Below are 21,632 nucleotides of genomic sequence, written 5' to 3' on the forward strand. Positions count from 1 at the left end.
GCGCCGCGTGGGGGCCGCAGGAACCCCGGCCTGACCACTCAGTCCCGCCCTCGCTCCTCCGGTCCGGACGGGGGCGCTGTCCGCACCTCCCCCCCACCCCCGGCTCCCTGCTCTCGACTTCTCCCGCGAGCTCCCAGAGCCGCCGGCTCGGGGCTCCGCCCCTCCCGGCAGCATCCCTCCTTTCCATTGGGCGAGGCCGGGCCGGGCTGTCCAATGGGACGAGGCGTTGGTGCGAGGCGGCGCCGCCATCTTGGGCCGCTGGGCCCCCCGCATCGGTCTCTGGCCGCCCGAGGTAGGTGGTAGGTGGGCCGGGCCGCGCCCCCTGCCTGCGTCCGCTGCGGACCCACGATGCCGCAGTACCAGACCTGGGAGGAGTTCAGCCGCGCGGCCGAGAAACTCTACCTCGCCGACCCTATGAAGGTGCGTCCCCGCGGGGCCGCTGGCTCGCCCCGGGTCAGGATGTCTTCCCTGCGGTCCGCGCGGCCGCCAGCCGCTGCAGCCCGCCGGGAGGTGCGGGGGGTGAGCCCAGCCCGACCCCGCCGGGCGTCGTGGTATCCACGGGCTCCTCCCCGAGGCTCGGGAGGGGTCTCGGCGGGTCCCCCGGGGCGCCCCGGGCCGCCTTCCCCGCCCCCAAGCCCCGAGCTTCCGTGGTGCTGCGGGTGGTTTACGTGTCTCTGCCGGCCGGCTCCTCCCCCTGCGGCGGCGGCCTCCAGACCCCCCCTCGCCCCTCGCGCCCCGGACTGCCTTGAAGGCCGCCCCAGCTCGGAGGCGTGCACACCCCTTAGACCCGAGGGCCTTTCTCAGTCGGAGGTCAGTGCTTCGAGTATACGAGCGTGTTTGCACCCTCTTCTCAGGGAAATGCCCCGACACAGAAGCGTAGGGGCCCATTCGCAGCCCCCGCAGAAGTTGCCACGAGTAGATGCCTGAGCTCCTTCCTAAAGGGCCCCCCAGAAGCCCCAGTGACGGGGATTGCAGCGTTCAGACCTCGATTTCTCTTCCTCTCCGGTTTTCACTTATCTTGGTGTCAGATCCACAGACGGTTTAAAATAGCTCCTCGCCAGTCAAGAAAAAAGAAAAAAAAAAAAAGTCTTGGTATGTTTTTAGACCTAGATGAGTAACAAGAAGCCCTGAAACAGTGTTTATCCGTTCTTTACAATAAAATGATGTAACAGTTGCAGATGATGAAATGAGTTAGGTTATTTTTGAAATGGGGTATTTTGTGTGTGACAAGGTTTCTGGCTCTCCCGTTGGGTCGACACCACCACCACCACCACCACCACCCCCCTTGTTTGTAGGGACATGTGTCTGTCCACACAAGCAGCGCACCCAGAAAACGATACAGGATTTTTGTCCAGAAGTACGCCCACAGTACACAGAATGTTTGAAACCCTGACATCAAGAGCAGTCCTGCTTTAAGAATGTGGTAGGAAGGTGAACACAAGGTGGGCTATGAACAGAGCCAGTCTGGAAGGGGCAGGATGGGGAGCTTCTCAGTCAGCTCTTCACCCCACCGAGAAGTCCAGGGCTTAGAAACTTTGCTGGGTTTCAGCTCTGATTTTTAGATAGGGAAGGGGAGGAATGAGGAGAGGACCTTGGCAGCAGTGTCCTGGAGTGCCTTGTATGTGACAGGCACTTTGCATGACACATCCTTACGGGTATGATTTATGTGAGCAGTCAAGACGGTGTCTGGAGGTAGACTGATGGACAGTCTTTGATGCCTTAACTGGATTGCCTCATCTAAGAGAGAAAGCTAATACTTGAACCCAGTTCTCTAAACCCCAAGTCTGTGCTGTCTCTGCTAGTCCACACAGCCAGAACAATAGGAGACTCAGAACCTGTTTTACAGGATTCTCTGTCTTCTATGCCGCCCTCCTGGGCTGTCAAGTGTACCTGTCACCCCTTACCATTCTCTCTCACATTGCTTCATTGAAGGTGGCGTTACTGCTGGACCACGTTACAACCTCTCAGTCCATCTGCCTTTTTAATCCCTCCTCCATTCGTGCCACAACTGTCAAAAACAGAAATGGAATTCCTTCCATTTCCTACTTAAATGCTGGTTTCCTGTTGATTGCCGGGTAAAGCGCAGACTCCCAGTCCACAGTGTGACCCTCTCCAGCCTCTCTGGCTTTGTCCTCCCACCCCATCCAGCATCCTCAGAATTTAGGTCTTCATTCACACTGCTGCTTCACCTCTGTCCTACCCTCTTCCCTGAAGCATGCATGTTGCAACAGCCACCCTTTGTGAAGCCTTTTAACACGTCCCCTTCCCCCAACTTAAATCACTGTTTTCTCTTTGAGCATTTCACCTGTATATCCCCCTATAAAAGGACTTCATTCATGCTGTCTTGTGTTTGGTTACTTTGGTTGGTTGAGTTCAAAGTTCCTAAGAGAGCAAGAATCTTGATTGCTTTCTCTCTGTGGCATCTGACCTGGTAACTTAGATGCTCTCAGTCACAAAATAGATGCTCTGATAGTACCGTGGAGGTTTTAACTCTGACTTCTCATGAAGCCAACCAGCGTTTTTCTAACTGAGAGTTAAAACTTTACATAGTTGTTAGGCTTAGTACATTTTAAAGTTTCTTTTTGTTTTTGGAGAACTGAATTTTTTAAAACACATAGAATTGATTTAAATAAATAGCCCAATATATATAATCAGGTATCTACAGATAATCTAATTATTGTAATTTGTGTAAGTGCTTGGTGAGTTCCCTTTTCTCCTTCATCAAAACACATCTCAGAGTGCTGTGCCTTCTCCCACCTCCACCCCTCCAATCCCAGGGGAGCAGAGACATGGGAAAAGCTGAAGTGACAGCTCTTCACAGCCCTGTTCCTTTAGTTTCCAGAATTGTCTTGAGGCTTCTGTTTTTACATCATAACCATTTAAAAATTAGGTTCCTATTTTGGCTTGTAGATACAGGCACTTTTTTAAACAGCCAGTTAAACAAGAGTTATTTATATTGGTCAGCAAAAAAACGGACTCCACCGCAGTACGCTATTTTGAATCTGTCATTTAAAAAAATAAAAATGGGGGATCCCTGGGTGGCGCAGCAGTTTGGCGCCTGCCTTTGGCCCAGGGCGCGATCCTGGAGTCCTGGGATCGAATCCCACGTTGGGCTCCCGGTGCACGGAGCCTGCTTCTCCCTCTGCCTGTGTCTCTGCCTCCCTCTCTCTCTCTCTCTCTCTGTGTGTGACTATCATAAATAAATAAAAAAATTTTTAAAAATTAGAATAAAATAAAATAAAAAAATAAAAATGATGTTCCGAGAAGTTGTAAACTATTGGGAGATGTTTTCTTCCAAATCAGTCATTTTCTTGGCCACTGAACTGTAGAATGCCAGATAACAAAAGGTATCATGTCGCATGCTGTTCAATATAGGAATTATTTTGGGAAAGTTATTGGTGGAGACTTCTTTTCAAGACAAAATTCTGCCTTTCTGTTGAAATGCATTGTGTTGTGCCATCACGATAAAGATGTGATTTTGCTGAATGCTTGAGTCCGAATTCACCTCCTGAGGGCCATGGGGAGGGGACGGCATGAACTGTAACTGCAGCAGTACTTCCTGCAACATGGACTTGGACCTACAGAGCCTTGTCTGCTGTTTTCCCCCTACTTTTCCTATCATTTCTCTTGTCTGGGTTGTGGGTGTTGTAGGAAGGAAAAACTTTCTTCTTCCCTCTTAGGTATAACAGGTGGGGCCCTGCATATTAAACTGACAACAGATTAACAAGACAGAAAATCCAACATGTATGCAGTAGGCATGGAGTTGACAAAGTCTTTGACTTGAGGAGGCAGCTATAATTGGGGCCTATATACCACGTAAACAGGGGTGATAATGCATGGAAAAGAGGGTGGACTAAGGAAAGAAATAAGTTTAGGGCTTCTGTGGAGGGGAGTAAATTGTAGGAAGGTGATTAGTAAGGATTGTTACGCAGATGAAGAGCCCTCCTTTTCCTCCTAAGGGGAGTAAAGCACCTTTACTGTTAGAAAACAAAGGTTAACGTAGCCCTACTTTTAGACAGAAAGGGCAGAGAGCTAATTGTTCTCCTCTCAAAATAGTCCTTCTGCCAAAATTACATGTTTGAGGAGGCATGTTGTGATCCCCTTCAATATATAGATGGTCCCCAACTTGCATGGACCTTCGTTTTTTTGACTTTTGGTACTAAAAAACCATATAAATTCAGTAGAAATCGTACTGTGAGTTTGAATTTTGATCTTTTCTTGGGCTAGTGATATACGGACAACACTGTCGTCATGGTGGCCACAGCCAGTAGTGGACTACAGCTCTGCATCAGCCAGGCAATCACAAGGGTAAACAACTGATAGACTTACAGCTATTCTGTGCCCACACAGGCATTCTGTTTTTCATTTTCAGTATGGTATTCAACAAATTACATGAGACATTCAACATTTAGTATCAAATAGGCTTGTGTTAGATAATTTTGTTCACCTCTAGGCTAATGTAAGTGTTTGGAGCATGTTTAAGGTAGGCTAGACTATAATGTTTGGTAAAGTATGTGTATTAAATGTATTTTTGGCTTAACGATATTCTTCTTTTAAGATTTTATTTTTAATCTCTATACCCAACATGGGGCTCAAACTTAGAACCTGGAGATCAAGAGTGGCATGCTGTACAGACTGAGCTGGCCACACACCTGTGATAATTTCAATTTATGATACTTTCAACTGACAGTGGTTTTATTGGGGCATAACCCATTGTAAGTTGAGGAAGATCTGTATATTCTTCAAGGGGGCGGGGAGAAAGGGAGAGAGAGAACCCCAAGCAGGCTCCACAGCCAGCATGGAGCCTAACACAGCTCCCCGAGATCATGACCGGAGCCAAAATCAAGAGTTAGATACTTAACCAGCTGAGCCACCAGACGCCTCAAGATCTGGGTATTCTTAATGCCAAACCACCCTAAGAGTCTCATGGACATTCCCTGAATATGGATGTGTTTCAGGAATTTTCAGTGTATCTCTTCAAACGTTGCAAATAAATATCTAACTTTCTAATAAGTCTTTTTAAGAAATTATAGCAATAGGATGAACCAAAATACTGTTTTGTATCTCATTTCAATAATGGTGATTACAGTAAAGATGCCTTTAGATGTTTTGGCTGTTAATTCTGAAAGGATCCTTTTTAGCATACCCGAAGACTAAATTATTTATGAGAAATGCTTTCTGACGTCATTTTTTCTAAATATGTATTTTTATTTCAGGCACGTGTGGTTCTCAAATATAGGCATTCTGATGGGAGTTTGTGTATTAAAGTAACAGATGATTTAGTTGTAAGTATACGTTTTTATTTGTTGCATACTTCCAGATTTGTTTGAGTTAATCGTTTGAGATTATTTACATAGAATTTATGGCGATTACCCATTAGAATGTTTATTTTGCATTTCATTCCAAAGTCAAAAACCTCATTCTAGAAGCCACTTTCATGGACTCGGGGAAATAACTTACTTTGTTGATGCAGTATGTCAAGTGTAACCTAATCACTTTCTTCAGATCTTAAGCAAAGGAGCATAGACTAAAAGTGGACATGGTATAGAGGGCTCCTTGTGAGCATAGGGGGAGGAAATGATGGCTTTGTGTAGTGCCTTCCCTCCTCCCTAGCTGCACAGTCTCATCACTTCCAAGACCCTCTGCCACCTGATGGCTATATGTAGCAGTTGTCCACTGAACTACTCTTGCTGAGAGCCGCTAATTTCCAAACCTGATAGTCTCATCGGTTCACATCTTATTGGACTTCTTGCTGCTTCTGATACAGAAAACCACTCTGGTGGGAATTATTTTGGCATCTGTGGCTCCATTTTGTCTTATTTTTCTGTTTCTGTCTTATTACTCTTTGCTGATAAATACTGGTTTCTTCAGGATTCTGTCCTGGGTTATCTTTTCCTACTGCTTCTGGAGGCACCCATTCAGTCATGGAGCACAGGGCTGCCTGATTCTAGGTCTGTCTCCAGATTTGTACATTTGGCTCACGTTTTTCTTCTGACTTCCTGACTAGCTCTCTGCTAGGCCTCCTTTACCTTGGTGCCGCTCACAAGCAGCCTGTCTGGAATGGGACTCCTTGTCTCTGCTCCAACTGCTGCTTCCTGTTAACTCTCCCGTTCTTGTGTCCCTGGCCCTTGGACAAGCTTGAAGAGCTTGTATTTTGATCCTTGACATGCTCCAGGTGCTCTCCAAGCATGTGGGAACTACTGGCTCGATCACCCTTGTCTCAGTTCCTGTCACGGTCACTCTATCTTTGCTGTGGCTCCCTGAAGTTGAGGGTGTCACTCTCACCTGGCTCCTCTGCTAGACCAGTCTCCCGGATGTGTCCCTGCTGTCCAGTTGTCCAGAGGGATCAACTCTGGGAGAGTTGAGAGAGGGAGAGTTGATCCAGTTGTCCAGAGGGATTTCTGAACATGCACATTTGGTGGTTATAACCCTGCTTGCTTAGTGGCTCCTCATCACTCACGATGTCACTGCAGCCTCCCATCCCCTCCATCGTCTGTCACATGTTGCTGTGGGACTCCTGAGACGAGGTGGGTTGTCCTAGACCTCTGCTGGTCCCTTTCTCTTACTGTGGCACTGAATCCCACTGCTGGCCTAGGTGGCGAGATGGGGACTGACTTTTCAAAACCCATCTAGAAGGATTTCTTCATCTCTTGCTTTTCTTTTGGCTCTTTTTGTGCTGTATCACCATTGTTTTATCAAGTGTGTCTTTTTAGTAGTAGATTGTGAGTTTCGGGACACTAGGGTGCAGAAAGACGTTTCCAGTGACTAGCATGGTGTCCTGACCCGGAGAGCACTTATAAACAGGCTCTTAATAGATTAATTCTCTAAAAATTTCATAGGGATTAAAAATCCCTGTCTGTCTCTGGTCGTATGTTAGATTTTATATATTTGTGTTCAAGGTTCCATTGTGAGGTCGCATAAATTCAGACTTTTAATGATTACCATGTCTTCCAGGGACCAATTAAATTTGAAGTAACTGAAAATATGAAGAATGAAGAGAACCTTGAGCTGTAGTGTGCTAGACCTAGAGTGAAGAGACTTGAATCTTAATTTAGCCATTACCAGCGTTTCGGCCTTGGAAAAGTTCAGGCCAAAAGTTTGGCTTTATGGGCCTCAGTCCCTTATGTAAAGTGCCATAGTGGTAGTCTGCTTCCCTGATTGGGGTGTGGGTAGTAAACCACACAGGTGAAAGTACCTGCCTCTTAGTACATCCACACATGTGTGCTTGATCCTGGAGCCTTCACATTGAGGATCGTCCCAGTTGTGAGGGGCACACAGAGCGTAGGTATATCTGCTGAGGAGAAGTTGGCATGTCCTGTTTTAAAATAGGAAAAAGTGCAGAACTGATTTTGATACAAAAGGCTTTATCTCAAAATGATGACTTTGCATCTGGTAACGATTAAACATAATTAAGGATACAGGGATGACAGTAGTGCCAAGAACTTTGTCACATTGATGATTCCTGTGACAAAATCGAAATATGAAAAATGCCTTCTGTTTTCTTTCTTTCTTTTTTTTTTTTTTGTTTTGTTTTGTTTTGTTTTGTTTTGTTTTGTTTTCTTTCTTAAAACTACTGGAATTGGTCCCTATTTGGAGGGGGCTAAAACACAAAACCATCCTCCTAAATAGTAAACATATGAACCAACTCCCAGTGGTAAAACACTATTTTCTAATAACTCTTGAAAAGTGTGTACACTTCCCTTGCTAATTTGTTTTAACTATTAATTCCTTCGGAAACTCAGTCTTAGGCTACATTTATTATAATCACCATGTGGCTTTGACTTTTTTATAATCCTATTTATGCATCATTTCTTCTAATCCCATAACTGATGTATAATATTGTATATGAATCTGAAATTTTTTCTGTCAAACTGCAGTGACAATGTAGATAGATCCTCCCACAACAGGTGTACTGAAATTGAAATGATAGAAATTATTATGGCCTCTTTACAAGATTGTTACACAAATTTCCGCAATATATGGATAACGATTTTGAGTGATTTTTAAAGGCAAAATGAGTTCAGACCAGTCAGGGATGATAAGATTGAATTATAAATTACTTAAGTTGATGAATATTATTGTAGGATCATTCATTCCCTATAAGACTCATGTGAAGCCTTAAAATGGGCTAAAGAAAAATGGACATTTTATTACAAAATGAGGGAAAGAGTTGCCAGCTTAAATTTGATATTTTTGAAGACTCTAGAAGAACAAATAGTTTTTGAGAAACCATAAGCAGATCTTAAGTATCTATCGGAGAGTTTAACTTTTAGCAAGGAAGAATTTGGTCTGGATTAAAAATTGTGTAAGCCTTTGGAAAATCAAGGTTGGACAGATTTATCTGGTTTAATTTAGATCATGACCAGCTGTGAGCAAGGGATGCTGGATTCTTTTTTTTCTTAAATTACCATTACTACCCCTGCCCCATTTCCCAATTTAACGAGTAGGGAAAGCTATCCTAATATTGGTATGCTTTTCCCAGTTGAATTAACTCAATTTAAAACCCAGTTTAACTCAGATAATCATGACCAGATCCCAGGGAGAAAATAATCTGATTCTAAGCCTTGAATTCTCATCAGATCCACAGCAGGACTTGGCATATTACTTAATTGGTCATTTTTGAGGAGCTTCTATTAGAGTTCATTTAGTTTTTTGCTTACAGCAGTGGAGTTGGAAATACTATAAGATACTAAAGAAACGCGATTGCTGGGGGCTTAGAAACTTGAGTGTTAACTGCCTTAGTATGACCTCTAGAGGGAATAGAGCAAAACACAGTAGGAAGAACTCTATTTGTACCCAATCCTACATTTGCTACGTTGTTGATAATCTAGTTTTACACAGTTAATGTGTACTTTTAAATTTTCTGACAGTGTTTGGTGTATAGAACAGACCAAGCCCAAGATGTAAAGAAGATTGAGAAATTCCACAGTCAACTAATGCGACTCATGGTAGCCAAGGAATCCCGCAGTGTTGCCATGGAAACGGACTGACGGGTTTGAAATGAAGATCCTTCATGTTCTTAGGAAGTAAATATCTTTTGAATCAGAAAAAGTGTTGGGAAAGAAAATATGTAACTAAGTGGGCTCTTCAGAAGTGGGGAGATCATTTTTTGTACTTTGTTTTTTAATGTTTACTTTAGAGAGCTAGGAACGTACATGCTTTCAGGTAGAAAGCCTTTATTTATTTTTGGAAATTCAGTAAAAGGCAGTTCTTCCTTAAATTTAGTTAATCTGTCTTTAAAAGAAAATTAAATTTAACCATTTTGCTGGATTGTTGTATTTCTTTTGGAGCATAAAATTTGTGCTATTGATGACCAACAAACATAAAATATGGTAATTGGAATTACCTGTGCACAGCAGTGTACCTATGTATAATATAGTAATGTAGTCTCAGTTCTATCTAAAAGTAATCATGGAAATGAGTATGCTTTACCTAAAACTTTTCCAAACTTAAACTGTATTTTTGAATGTAAGGAATTTGTAGTATCGTTAGCTTGTTGAGCAGGGACTTGCTTTAAATCTAGTTTCCAGTGCTCAAAAACAACTGCATTTACTTGAAGTGCATGAACAGATGATCACTAGTGGACTGAACCACCATATTACGCAAGTATTTGCTGCAGATTTCCCATCTATATTTTCTCAGAAGGGCTAAAGATTATTTGAACTGTTAAATCTTTGCATATGTCTGTGCCACTCCTGCCTGTTTCTCCCTGTACTTAACCAAGGTGTTGAACATGACTGTCACAACTGTTATTTTTTCCATTAAGCCAGAAGGATATCATTTGATATTTATCGTATAATTGTAACCTCAGTTTTACCATCTCAATGTAATGTTCACATGTTGCTTCCTACATTAAAATATTTTTTGTTAGGACTTTGTCGTGTTGAGCAACATTTTAACCTGGACAATTCTATCAGCCATATGAAATTTTGCATGTTTCAGAGAAGTCAGTGAGTAAAATATTATATGAATATACATTGTTTCTCTTGAAGTGTATAACTTCTCGAGAATTAATGATTTTTTTGACTGAGATTTACTGTATTCATTTAATGTAAGATGAGCCTGATGAGCCTGATTTTGTTGTTGGTACTTTTTATTACATGACTTTCTCTTAAGATGTCTGTTGATTGCAAGGTGGTTTTCTTGATTAAGAAAAGTAACATCAGGGGCACCTGGGTGGCTCAGTGGCTGAGTGTCTGCCTTTGGCTCAGGTCATGATCCCAGGGTCCTGAGATCAAGTCCTGCATCAGAATCCCCGCAGGGAGCATGCTTCTCCCTCTGCCTATGTCTCTGCTTCTCTCTGTCCCACATACATACATACATACATAAATAAAACTAAATAAAATACGTAAATAAGTAACATCAAATAGTAAAGGAGGTTTGGGGATTGGGGTAAATTAATGGGCTCACCGGAGGATTTTTTGACCTTCTTTGTTCTCATTTACACCTTCTGCTTTTTAACACTACTTTATTTATTAAAATAACCTGAAAGGAAGGGCCTGGGATTTGGGTTCCTTGAGTCCTTGTAGCTTACAGCAGAGAGAGGAGAGCAGAAGTTGCAAGCAGGCAGCCTGGGCTACAGTCTTGACTGGCCTGCTTCCCAACTGTGGTCTTATGCTTCTCTAAGCCTCTGCTTCCTTCTCTGGAAATTGGGCCGACAGCAGGATTCCTAGGACATGAGGAGGATCAAATGGTAGAACCTATTGTAAGCCCTTGGTACAGTACTTGAAACACTGTAATGCTCAGTAGATGGTAGCCGCTAGAAGTAGTCATTTTATTTTTCAGGGCAAAAAGTATGGCTGGCTCTTAAGGTTTATTTCATAATTTCCATTGAAGGATTATTTAGAGGTAGCATTTTCTGCCTTTTCTGCTGAGAGCTGTGTCTATTATTAAATGCCATTTTTGGCAGTTGGGAAGCAAAACAAAACTGCCCCCATAGAGAATGTTCTTACTGGGGAGAAACAGAAATCCTTAAATATAAAACTTGCGTTTATTTGTGTCTGTACATATTAAGAGAATTAATTGGTAAATGTATCAAATTTCTTAAAGACCATATAAATAATAAAACATCAACTCATCATATATTCTGAAAATTACAGTGCTGTATACTCAATTTTTTTTTTTTTTTTGTAATCATGAAGTATTTCTTGACACCATAATCACACTTAGCTGGGTTAATTTTTAGCAAACATGTTAGAAATATATTTGATCAAACACTGCTGACTAAGGTAATCCATATGAAGTCACTGTAGTAATTGGGATTCTGGGTATCGCAGTTAAAATTTCATTTTGTTTTTCTCTTCTAAAGACCCACTCTCCTTGGAGCACAGAGTTCATTAAATAAACATTGCTATTTGGCTACATATACTCTCTACTGTAAAGGATTGGATTCTCCCTCTTGGGGTACCTAGTCTGCCAACTTTCTGTCTTAAAAATATAAAGTCTCAGGGCGCCTTGTGGGGACGCTCAGTTGGTTAAGCATCTGACTCTTGATTTCAGCTGAGCTCATGATTTCAGGGTCATGAAATCAAGCCTGTGGGGGCGTGGAGCCTGCTTAAGATACTCCCACTCTCTCTCTCCCTGTGCTCCTCTCCTTCCTCATTCATACTCATTCTCTCTCTCCCAAAATGTGTGTTTGTGTGAATAATATATTAATAATATATATTAATAATATATTAATAATATATATTATTATTCACACACAAAATCTTTCTCACCCACAGCCCTAAGTCATTGATTAGAGGCAGTGTTGGCAGCATTTTATAGTTGATACTTTGTTACCCTTAGAAAAACTAACATTAACAATTGTATGATGGTAATAGTCTTCAGAGTGTTCTAAAACTAATTCAAAATGAGTGAAATGTGAAATTAATTGCCCAAGAATGGTTAAAGGTCCTATCTTTTCTTCTTGCTGAAAATAAAACTGAAAACCAAATCCCTACATTTATTGCACTCCTTCTGCTCATCTTAATAAAAAATGCCTTGTGGTAATTGCAGTATCATCATATTTAGTCTTACTTCTCTTTAAACACAGGGAAGATGTTCTTTTGCTACTGCAGTTGAAATCTATGATGATGCAAGAAGAGAATTAAAATCTTTCATACCATTTCCTTACATTAAAAGCATTAGTTGGAAAAAAAAATAAAATAAAATAAAATAAAATAAAATAAAATAAAAGCATTAGTTGGGGGAGCACCTGACTGGCTCAGTGGGAGAAGCTCTTGGTCTCAGGGTCATGAGTTTGAGGCCCATGTTGGGTGTAGAGAATAAACTTTAAAAAGCACTAGTTGGACTGGTTCCCGATAAGGTGGAGCAAGCTCATGCCACCATGACTCTTTCACCAAATACAGTTGTGAGCGCATGAAGCAGCTGTGTGAGGACTCTGAAAGAAAACAGCAGGTGGATTAGGAAGAAGATGAGACTTGGAAGTACCATTGAACCAGTGATAATTCACCATTTTCCCCCTCTGGTATCCCCCAGCCCAAATTCAGCACCCTGGAAGGATGATGGATATGAATGCTAGGGTGCAGACAGGCCACAAGCCCTCTCCGTCTGGTTCAAGGAGTACAAGGGGATCTTCTAATATACCCAAGAGAGTGCAGAAGTCCTTTGTATTGCTTCCTTATTCTTTTGTGTTCTCTTACACTGTCCCCCATCCCACCCCAGCAATCCCATGCTGGTGACAGCATCCACTACTGGCAGTGGGAGCCTGCGGGAGCCAAAACTTGGGGAGATGACCCTTCCTCTCCCGTACAGCTTTGTCTCCAAGAGGGTATAACCAATTCCCATTGCATTTTTCTCTCTGCCCTCCATCCAGTTGGCCCTGGATGCAGACACTGTGGCAAAAGTGACTAGAGATAGAAGGAATCAAAGTACCAGAGAGATCACAGGGAGGAAAGAACTCAGAAAGTGACTTCATTAAGTTGTTTATGTACCTCTGGGTCCACTGCTAAGCTCTATGTATGTGTGGATCTGACCCTTTTCAGCAGACCAAAGACTAATAGACCACCACCCAAATCCCGGGCCAGTAACTGGGAGGCATTCACATGTGATAGATCCAAAAAGCACTGTATTGATTTTGAAAGTTGAACTGACATCCCAAATGGCACTCTGAAGGCTATGATTCCAGTGTCAGTTTAGCTTTCAAAACCTTTATCTGTGGGGTCCTCCTTTCAGTGAACAAACACAGGTGGAGGGACTCGCCTAGTTGGTAGAATGTATAAAAAATAAAATTGATCTTAAAAAGAAAAAAAAAAAAAAACCTTTATCTGATCTCACACACCTGAAACTTATGTAATGTTTTATGTCAGTTTTGCCGGAATTTTTTTTTTTTTTTAATAATAGACCTTTGCCTACAAGCTAATCAGGTTGACTGCCTGCTGAAGCAGAAACTCAGTATTTTCCATAGGATTTAAACAAGACTTAGAGTTTAATGACAGTGTTCAAAATGTCAGGGATACAATCCAGAATTAGCTGGCATACCAGGAAATGGGGAAAATCTCAATTCATAGAAAAAGACAATCAGGAGATCCCAGCACTGAAATATCAGATGTTGGAATTATCTGACAGAGACTTTAAAGCAACTCTATAAAAGTGAACCAGCAAGTAACCAAGAACATTTGTAGACAATGAAGAAATAATCTGCAAAGAAAAAAGTTATAGTACAAAATGGAGATTTTAGAACAGAAATACACAGTAATCAAAATTTTAAACTCCCTGAATAGTCTATTATAATGGAGGAAACCGTGAACTTGATGATAAACCAAGAGAATTTAATCAAGATCAGAGGAAAAGTTCAGGAAACAACAAAGCAAAACCATGAGCAGAGCTTCAGAGATCTGCCAGACAATAATAGGTCTAACATTTGTGCCATCAGAATCCCAGAAGAAGAGGAGAAAACATGATGCTGGAAAAGGGTGTTTGAAGAAATACTGGCTAGACACTTCCCAATTTGGTGAAAAACTTAAACCTGTGGATTCAGGAAACTCCAAGATACCCACACCCCACACAATCATAATGAAAACTGGACAATACTCTTGAAAGTAACCAGGCATGGAGCCTGCTTCTCCCCCTGCCTATGTCTCTGTCTATCCATGTGTCTCATGAATAAATAAAATATTTTAAAAAAATAAAAATTGTGCATACATCTGTCCACACAAAGACTTGTACATGAATTTTTTAAAAAAGATATTCTAAAAAAAAAAAGATATTCTTAGGGTGCCTGGGTGGCTGAGTCGGTGAAGCGTCTGTCTTCAGCTCAGGTCATGTTCTCAGAGTCCTAGGTTTGAGCCCCATATCAGGCTCCCCACTCAGCACGGAGTCTGCTGCTCCCTCTGACCCACCTCCATTCATGCGCAGTCTCTCTTTCTCTCTCTCTCTCTCAAATAAAATCTTAAAAAACAAATAGTATTCACCCCATAGGGTTGTTATGAAGATTAAGTGAATTAATATTTGGGGAGCACTTAAAACGGTGCCTGGCACAGTAATCTCTGTGTGTTCATTATGTTTAAAAAATAGGAGTTCTCAGAATCTGTGGGTGGCTCAGCCGTGTTGCCTTCGGCCTGGGGCATGGTCCCAGAGTCCTGGGCTTCCTGCATGGAGCCTGCTTCTCTCTCTGCCTATGTCTCTGCCTGTCTCTGTGTCTTTCATGAATAAATAAAATCTTAAAAAAAAAAGGGGGGGGTCCTCTATGTGTTCAGAATGTCCTTTGTAATGTGTGTTGCAAGCGTTTTCGCCAACCTTTTTCTGTGGGAGATTTGGTTCCTTGGCAACCAGTTCCTTTCCTGTGGCTGCCATCTCAAGTTACCACAAGTTTGGTGGCTGAGAACAACACGAATCTATCCTCTTACAGCATCAGAAGTCCTGAACAGGTCTTCAAGAGCTGCTGTGAAGGTTCAGTAGGGTAGGGGTTGTTCCTTCTGGAGCCTCCAAGGGAGAATGGGTTTCTCTGCCTTGCCCAGCCCCCGGGGGCTATCCGGCTCATGGCTGGCTCATGGCTCTACGTTTCATCACCTTCCCCACCCCATCACTTCTGCCTCTCTGACCTCCTTGCCTCCCTCTTGTAAAGACCCTTGTGACCATGTTTAGTGCCCCCCACATAGCCCAGGATCCTGTCTCCATGTCAATCCCATCTGCAAAGTCTCTTGCGACATAAGGCAGCAAATTCACAGATGCTGGGGGTTAGGGCGTGGATATCTTCGGGGGAACCATCACTCAGCCTGCTACAGATACCTTTTGTCAGACACAAGTTTCAGATTGGGATGAGAGCCAGTCTCCTACTCCACTCCTTAAGGATCGGGTCTAACATCACTCTTCTTGGCACCCCTGCACCCATGACTCACAAGCCTGTGAGGCCACCCAGGGCCAGTAAGGGATGGGAGCTCTCACTCCGCTTTTCACCCCCTGGGTGGACCAGCTCTGAGACTCATTTTAGAAAGCTTAGAAGGTTCCACAGAAGGCAGCACCAGCTTCCCAGAGCAGTGGTCAAGTTGAAAATACATCCTCATGGGGCTCCTGGATGGCACAGTCTGTCCAACTCTTGATTTCAGCTCAGGTCGTGATCTCAGGGTTGTGGGATCGAGCCCCACGTCACCTATTCAGTGGAGAGTCTGCTTGAGATTCTCCCTCTGCACCCCACCCCCAGGGAAAAAAAAAAACAACACATCCTCATATCTTCTTTTCCTCCTTTACATTTTTACCTCCTGGCCCTTATTCCTGTCCCTAGAATGACATCCCAAATAAGCTACTTACATGCAAGCCCTTGTTTTACACTCTGCTTTCAGGGAGCCTAGATTAGAACAACAACAATGAAAAGCTCTTGGAAATTAAGAACATGCTAGCTGAAATGAAAACACAAAAATGTGAAGAGAAAAAAATACAGAAATATCTCAGAAATTGGAGCCAAAAAGAAAAAAAAGCGAGAGAGGATAATTTCTTATCAGTTCAAGATTTGGATAACAGGAATTTCAGAAAAAGGAAATTTGAAGAAGCAGAAATCATCAATAAGATGATTTAAGAAATGTCTGCAGAATTAAAGGATATGAGCCCTCCTGGTGCCTAGAGTAGCACGTGAAAGTAAACCAAGCATCAAAGCCAATGATGCTGGAATTTCAGAACCGTGCAGGTAAAGAGAAGATCCTTTAAGCTTTCAAAGGGAAAATGAGGTTCTTTAAAACCTAAGGTTGGAGAATCAGAATGGCTTTGGACTTGAGTGGCCTGGATGGCTCAGTCAGAAGAGTGTGTGACTCTTGGTCTTGGGGTCCTGAGTTCAAGCTCCATGTTGGGCGTAGAGATTACTTAAATAAATAAACATGAAAAGAAGAATAGCTTTGGGCGTGTCCGTGGCAGTCCTAGAAACCAGGAGATCATGGCCACAGCCTTCAAACTTCTGAAGGACAATGATTTCCATTCTGGAATTTTGCATTAATAATGGGAAGTGCTTGGGATCCCTGGGTGGCGCAGCGGTTTGGCACCTGCCTTTGGCCCAGGGCGCGATCCTGGAGACCCGGGATCGAATCCCGCGTCGGGCTCCCGGTGCATGGAACCTCCTTCTCCCTCTGCCTGTGTCTCTGCCTCTCTCTTTCTCTCTCTCTGTGTGACTATCATAAATTATAAAAAAAAGAAAAAATTAAAAAAAATGGGAAGTGCTGAATGTAGATGTTTGCCAGACACACTTAGATTATGTTTTACTGAGGTAACAATCTCCCCAATCTTAGTACCTTGAAAAAGTTTATATTTTGCTTAAATTAGAGGTAGCTGTGGCCCACCATCCTGCTCCTGCTCCAAAGTCTTGATTCCAGGTAGAGGAGGAAAGAGCAGAATCTCACAACAGCTCTTAAAGCCTCTGCTGAGATGTCACGTCGTGATCTATTGATCAAAGCAAGCACCACATCCCCACCTGATGTCAGTGACCTGGGGAATTCGTATCTGCAGGGAAGTCCTGGGATAACCAAGCAAAGGGCAGGTGATGTGCACCATATCTCAAAACTCTACAAGAAGCTGTCAGGGATGCATTCCTCTAAAACAAAGGAGTGAGCTATGGAAGAGGAGATGTGGGGTACAGGAAGCAGATGCCTAATAGGAGAGCCCTGAAAGGATCCCCAGGGTGGAGGTGGTGCACCAGGTGTGGAGCCACCACATGAGGCAGGTCAGAGTCTCCGCAGACACTAAAAAAAAAAAGAAAAAAATGGAAGGAAATCCAATGTGAATGAATTTACTATTACTAGGAAGAGCTGTACATAACCATTGGGGGTTGGTGTTGAAGTAGGGGCCTGGTACGCAGGAAATTATGCGAAATTCAAAAATACTAATTAGTTGGATGCCTGGGTGGCTCAGCGGTTTAGCGCCTGCCTTCGGCCCAGGGCGTGATCCTATTAGTCCTGAGATCAAGTCCCACATTGGGCTCCCTGCATGGGGCCTGCTTCTCCCTCTGCCTATGTCTCTGCCTATGTCTCTGCCTCTCTCTCTGTCTCTCTCTCTCTCTCTCTTTCATGAATAAATAAAACCTTTTTAAAAAATACTAATTAGGGGAAACATGTTAAACAGGGAAAAAAAAAAGAAAATTAATAGTAGTTATATAGATCAGCACTGAAGTGCTTCCTAACAATGAAAACAGTGAATAATGCCACCACTAAACTTATTTGGGGGATTTGGGGAAGGATGGGAGTCCATGGGGAGAGGTCAGTTGAAGAAAGAGCTAATTTCCGTGTCTGTTGAGGTCTTCTACCTACGGTGCCTGAGATGTGAGTGAAAAAGAAAGAAATAATAAGTATACAAATATAAAAAGTCATCCACTAGACGGGTTCAACCTGGTTTTCATTTTCACTCTTTCAGGAGAATGGGCGCCAGGGGTGCAATGGGAAGAAGGGCAGAAACTGCTATTGTCTGAACACCCCACAGACCCAGCTGATGCTTCAAAGAATTGATTAAAACAGAGGTTTAGGGACGCCTGGGTGGCTCAGTGGTTGGGCACCTGCCTTTGGTTCAGGTCTGATCTCAGGATGCGGGATCGAGTCCCACATCAGACTCCCTGCGAGGAGCCTGCTTCTCCCTCTGCCTATGTCTCTGCCTCTCTCTGTCTGTGTCTATCATGAATAAATAAATAAATCTAAAAAAAAAAAAACACAGAGGCTTAGATAACAGTCCCTTATTTGTTCCAAATGGGAACAGAATTATGTTCACAGTGAAATAAGGCATGGAAAAGATTCGGTGTCCCATGCAGACATGCAGAGGGCCAGAGAGCCTTTCCTGCCTTTGAACTTTGCGCACTTGTTAGCCTTTCCTTCCTTCTGTTGACCTCTGATCTGTGTGCAGTTGTATCGTTGATCCTTGCTCTTGAAGTCCTGAGAACAGGGCACAGTCAGAGAACCCGGGACACCTAGGAGAAAGTGGTGTTGGGGAGTCAGTGTGAAATCATTTGGAAGAACTTTGGGGATAGGTGAGTAATGATCTATCCATCCTCCTTTCTGTGGACTTGAGGAAAATGCTTTGAAGCTCAATGAACTGCATCTTTCTTCTTTGCATTCTTTATAAATGTGAAATCTTTTTTTATAAATGTGAAACCTATAGAAAACCTCAGATTATTTTCTATGAGTAGTAACTCAGTACATTGGATATATTATATGTTATTTTGTCATTCCTGATATCCCCAACAGATATCTTTGCAAATTATCTTGTGTATTGAACAGGAGCGAGTTTCCAGAAACTGGGGATTCTGCTTGCATTTTATTTATTGGTTGGTTCGTTGGTAGCATCATATGCTGCCAGATGACTGGTAAATATACTTGACTATAAAAATGATGAGGGGAATCCCTGGGTGGCTCAGCGATTTAGCGCCGCCTTCAGCCTAGGGCGTGATCCTGGAGACCCGGGATCGAGTCCCACATCGGGCTCCCTGCATGGAGCCTGCTTCTCCCTCTGCCTGTGTCTCTGCCTCTCTCTCTTTCTCTCTGTGTGTCTTTCATGAATAAATAAATAAAATCTTTTAAAAAAATAAAAATAAAAATGATGAGAAAATGCAGATATGAAAGTACTTTATATAATTAATATTCTTACAAAAGTCTCTCTTGAGCGTTTTGGTATCCCCTGTTTTGGTCCCCCTAGAGCCTGTTTGGTATCCCCACCCTCACATCTTCAAAGTCCCATTGGATTTATAATCTGTTCGTCTTGCAGTAATGAGTAGTGGGCACTATGCCCTTTTCAGAATCTAGTTGTCATAAAATGCATGCAGGGTCTTATGCAATCAGTAAGCTCTCGATTGGTGTCTGGTAAAGGAATTTATTGGTAAGTATGGGGAGTGTCCAGATAGCAGATTGGACAGGGCAAGGAGTCCCGTGGTGAATAAGAGCAAAGGAAAAGCTTGAGGTGAGGAGAGAAAGAGGAAGTGATCCGAGCCTGGGATTTGCAAAAGCACAAGACATGCTTTTGAATCTAAAGGAAGAAGCAATGAATGCCGGGGATCCAATGACCTCAGAAAACAGTACTTTCTTATTTTTTATTTTTTTATTTTTTTTAGAAAACAGTATTTTAAAGTTAATTTTTATTTTTATTTATTTTTTAAAAGATTATTAACTTGAGAGAAAAAGAGAGATAATGAGAGAGAGCAGGAGGAGGGGGAGAGGGAGAGGGAGAAGCAGACTCCCCAGCTGAGCAGGGAGCCCAACGTGGGGCCCCATCTCAGGACCCTGAGATCATGACCTGAGCCGAAGGCAGACACTCAACCGACTGAGCTACCCAGGTACCTCATCATCTATCTCTTTGATTTGCATTCTATTTTTCTGGGAGAATTCCTCAAATTCCATGCTCTGACTTTTCCATTAAAAACTTTATTTCAAGGGCATCTGGGTGGCTCAGTCAGTGAGATGGGGAACCAGCATCTTTGTTTTGAGGCCCCCAGATGTCCTTATCTGTGGCTGTTTCCTTGGGGAACTGCTCATTTATTTCAGAGACTGGTCCTCCACTTCCTGCCCTGGGATTGTCACCTGGAGGCAGTGTCCTGTGACCCCACAGCAGGAGGGGGCCTCGGAGGGACTCGAAGTTCCAGGCAAAGACTTTCACTCAATCCTATTGTCTTCCATCAGGTACTTCAGCCTGTCCTCCAAGTGCCGAGTGCCAAGATAGGCAGATCAGAGGGCTTGGAGTGAGAATGAGGAACAGGGGATATAACTTCGTATACACACTTTAATCCTAAGGTGTTTTTCCCCCACTTTTTTTTATTGCAGTAGAAACACATACAACAAAATTTGCCATCTAAACCATCTTTATTTTTTATTTTATTTTTTAAAAGATTTTATTTATTTATTTATTTATTTATTTATTTATTCATGACAGACACACAGAGAGAGGCAGAGACACAGGCCAAGGGAAATACAGGCTCCATGCAGGGAGCCCAAGGTGGGACTCAATCCCAAGACTCCAGGATCATGCCCTGAGCTGAAGACAGACACTCAACTGCTGCCACCCAGGCATCCCTCATCTTTAAAGATTTATTTATTTATCTTAGAGAACAGGAGTGCAGGGGGGAGGGGCAGAGAGAGAGAGAGAAAGGCTCTCAAGCAGACTCCCCACTGAGCACAGAGCCCCACGCAGGGCTCGATCTCACCACCCCAAGATCATGATCTGAGCCGAAACCAAGAGTCAGTTGCTTAACTGACTGAGCCACCCAGGCTTCCCTAATCATTTTTAAGTGTACAAATAAGTGATTTTAGGTTGATTCATATTGTTGTACAACCATCACCACCATCCACCTGCAGAATGCTTTTCATCTTGCGGAACTGAAGCTCTCTACTTGTTAAGAAATAAAGTGCTGTGATTGAGTCTATGCCTTGCATTCTCACCCAGAGGGACACTCAGGGTGTACAGAGGATCCCTACTCCCCTCATCCACCCACATCCCTGTCTTTGGAGGCTCTTGATGCCTTTGGCTCCTAAGATTTTGCAGGGCTGTAAGGTAGGGGTTGGCAAACATTTCCTGTAAGGGGCCAAGTAATACATTTTTTAGGCTTTATGGGTAACTGCTCATCTCTGCTATTGTAGCAGGAAAGCAGCCATAGACAATATGCAAACAAGCGCAACCTTGCTTTGGTAAAACTTGATTTACAAAAGTAAGTTGTGGGTCAGATTTGGCTCCTGGGCCATAGTTTGCTGATCCCTGCAGGTCTAGAGCAAGAACACACCCACTTCTAGTGGCAGGAAGGTTTTCAGCTTTATTCACTTTGCTGAATCAATCACCCTACTTTCCACCTTGCAAAACCTAACGTTTCTCTTCTGCTGTTACCTTTTCTCGTGTTCACTTTGTCCCTGTGGAATATATAGTTTTTTAAAAATCCCTCTGTAGTTATTTTCATGTTGTTCTCGGTAACTGAGATGTTTGTTTGATCCACAATTTTTTAAAAGATTGTTTGATTAGAGAGAGTGAGTGTAGGTGGGGGGCACACAGGGAGAGGCAGAGGGAGAGAGTCTTAAGCAGACTCCTTCTGAGTGCAGAGCCTGACATTCTGGTCTTGGTCTTATGACCCTGAGATCACAACCTGAGCCCAAACCAAGAGTTGGTAGCTTAACCAACTGAGTCACCCAGGTACCCCTAATTCACAAATTTTTAAGCTTTTTATTTCAAAATAATTCTAAGCTTACAAT

The 21,632-nt window shown here is 43.0% G+C and overlaps 1 protein-coding gene across 1 annotated transcript; it reads left to right on the forward strand.

Annotated features, from left to right (window-relative positions):
* The first annotated feature begins 228 nt into the window (after positions 1 to 228).
* Positions 229 to 9,873, forward strand: SRP9 (signal recognition particle 9). The gene is made up of 3 exons (XM_072830178.1): positions 229 to 420; positions 5,217 to 5,285; positions 8,871 to 9,873. The coding sequence occupies exons 1-3, from the start codon at positions 349 to 351 to the stop codon at positions 8,988 to 8,990; spliced, it is 261 nt and encodes an 86-aa protein (XP_072686279.1). The 5' UTR covers positions 229 to 348; the 3' UTR covers positions 8,991 to 9,873.
* Positions 9,874 to 21,632: the final 11,759 nt, after the last annotated feature.

Source organism: Canis lupus, chromosome 6 (assembly GCF_048164855.1).
Source record: "Canis lupus baileyi chromosome 6, mCanLup2.hap1, whole genome shotgun sequence".
NCBI classification, from domain to species: Eukaryota; Metazoa; Chordata; class Mammalia; order Carnivora; family Canidae; genus Canis; species Canis lupus.

Coding starts and splice junctions, on each gene's coding strand:
- SRP9 (XM_072830178.1), top strand. CDS start 349: ATGCCGCAGTACCAGACCTGGGAGGAGTTCAGCCGCGCGGCCGAGAAA. Junction 421..5,216: donor ACCTCGCCGACCCTATGAAG/GTGCGTCCCCGC, acceptor TTTTTATTTCAG/GCACGTGTGGTTCTCAAATA. Junction 5,286..8,870: donor AAGTAACAGATGATTTAGTT/GTAAGTATACGT, acceptor ATTTTCTGACAG/TGTTTGGTGTATAGAACAGA.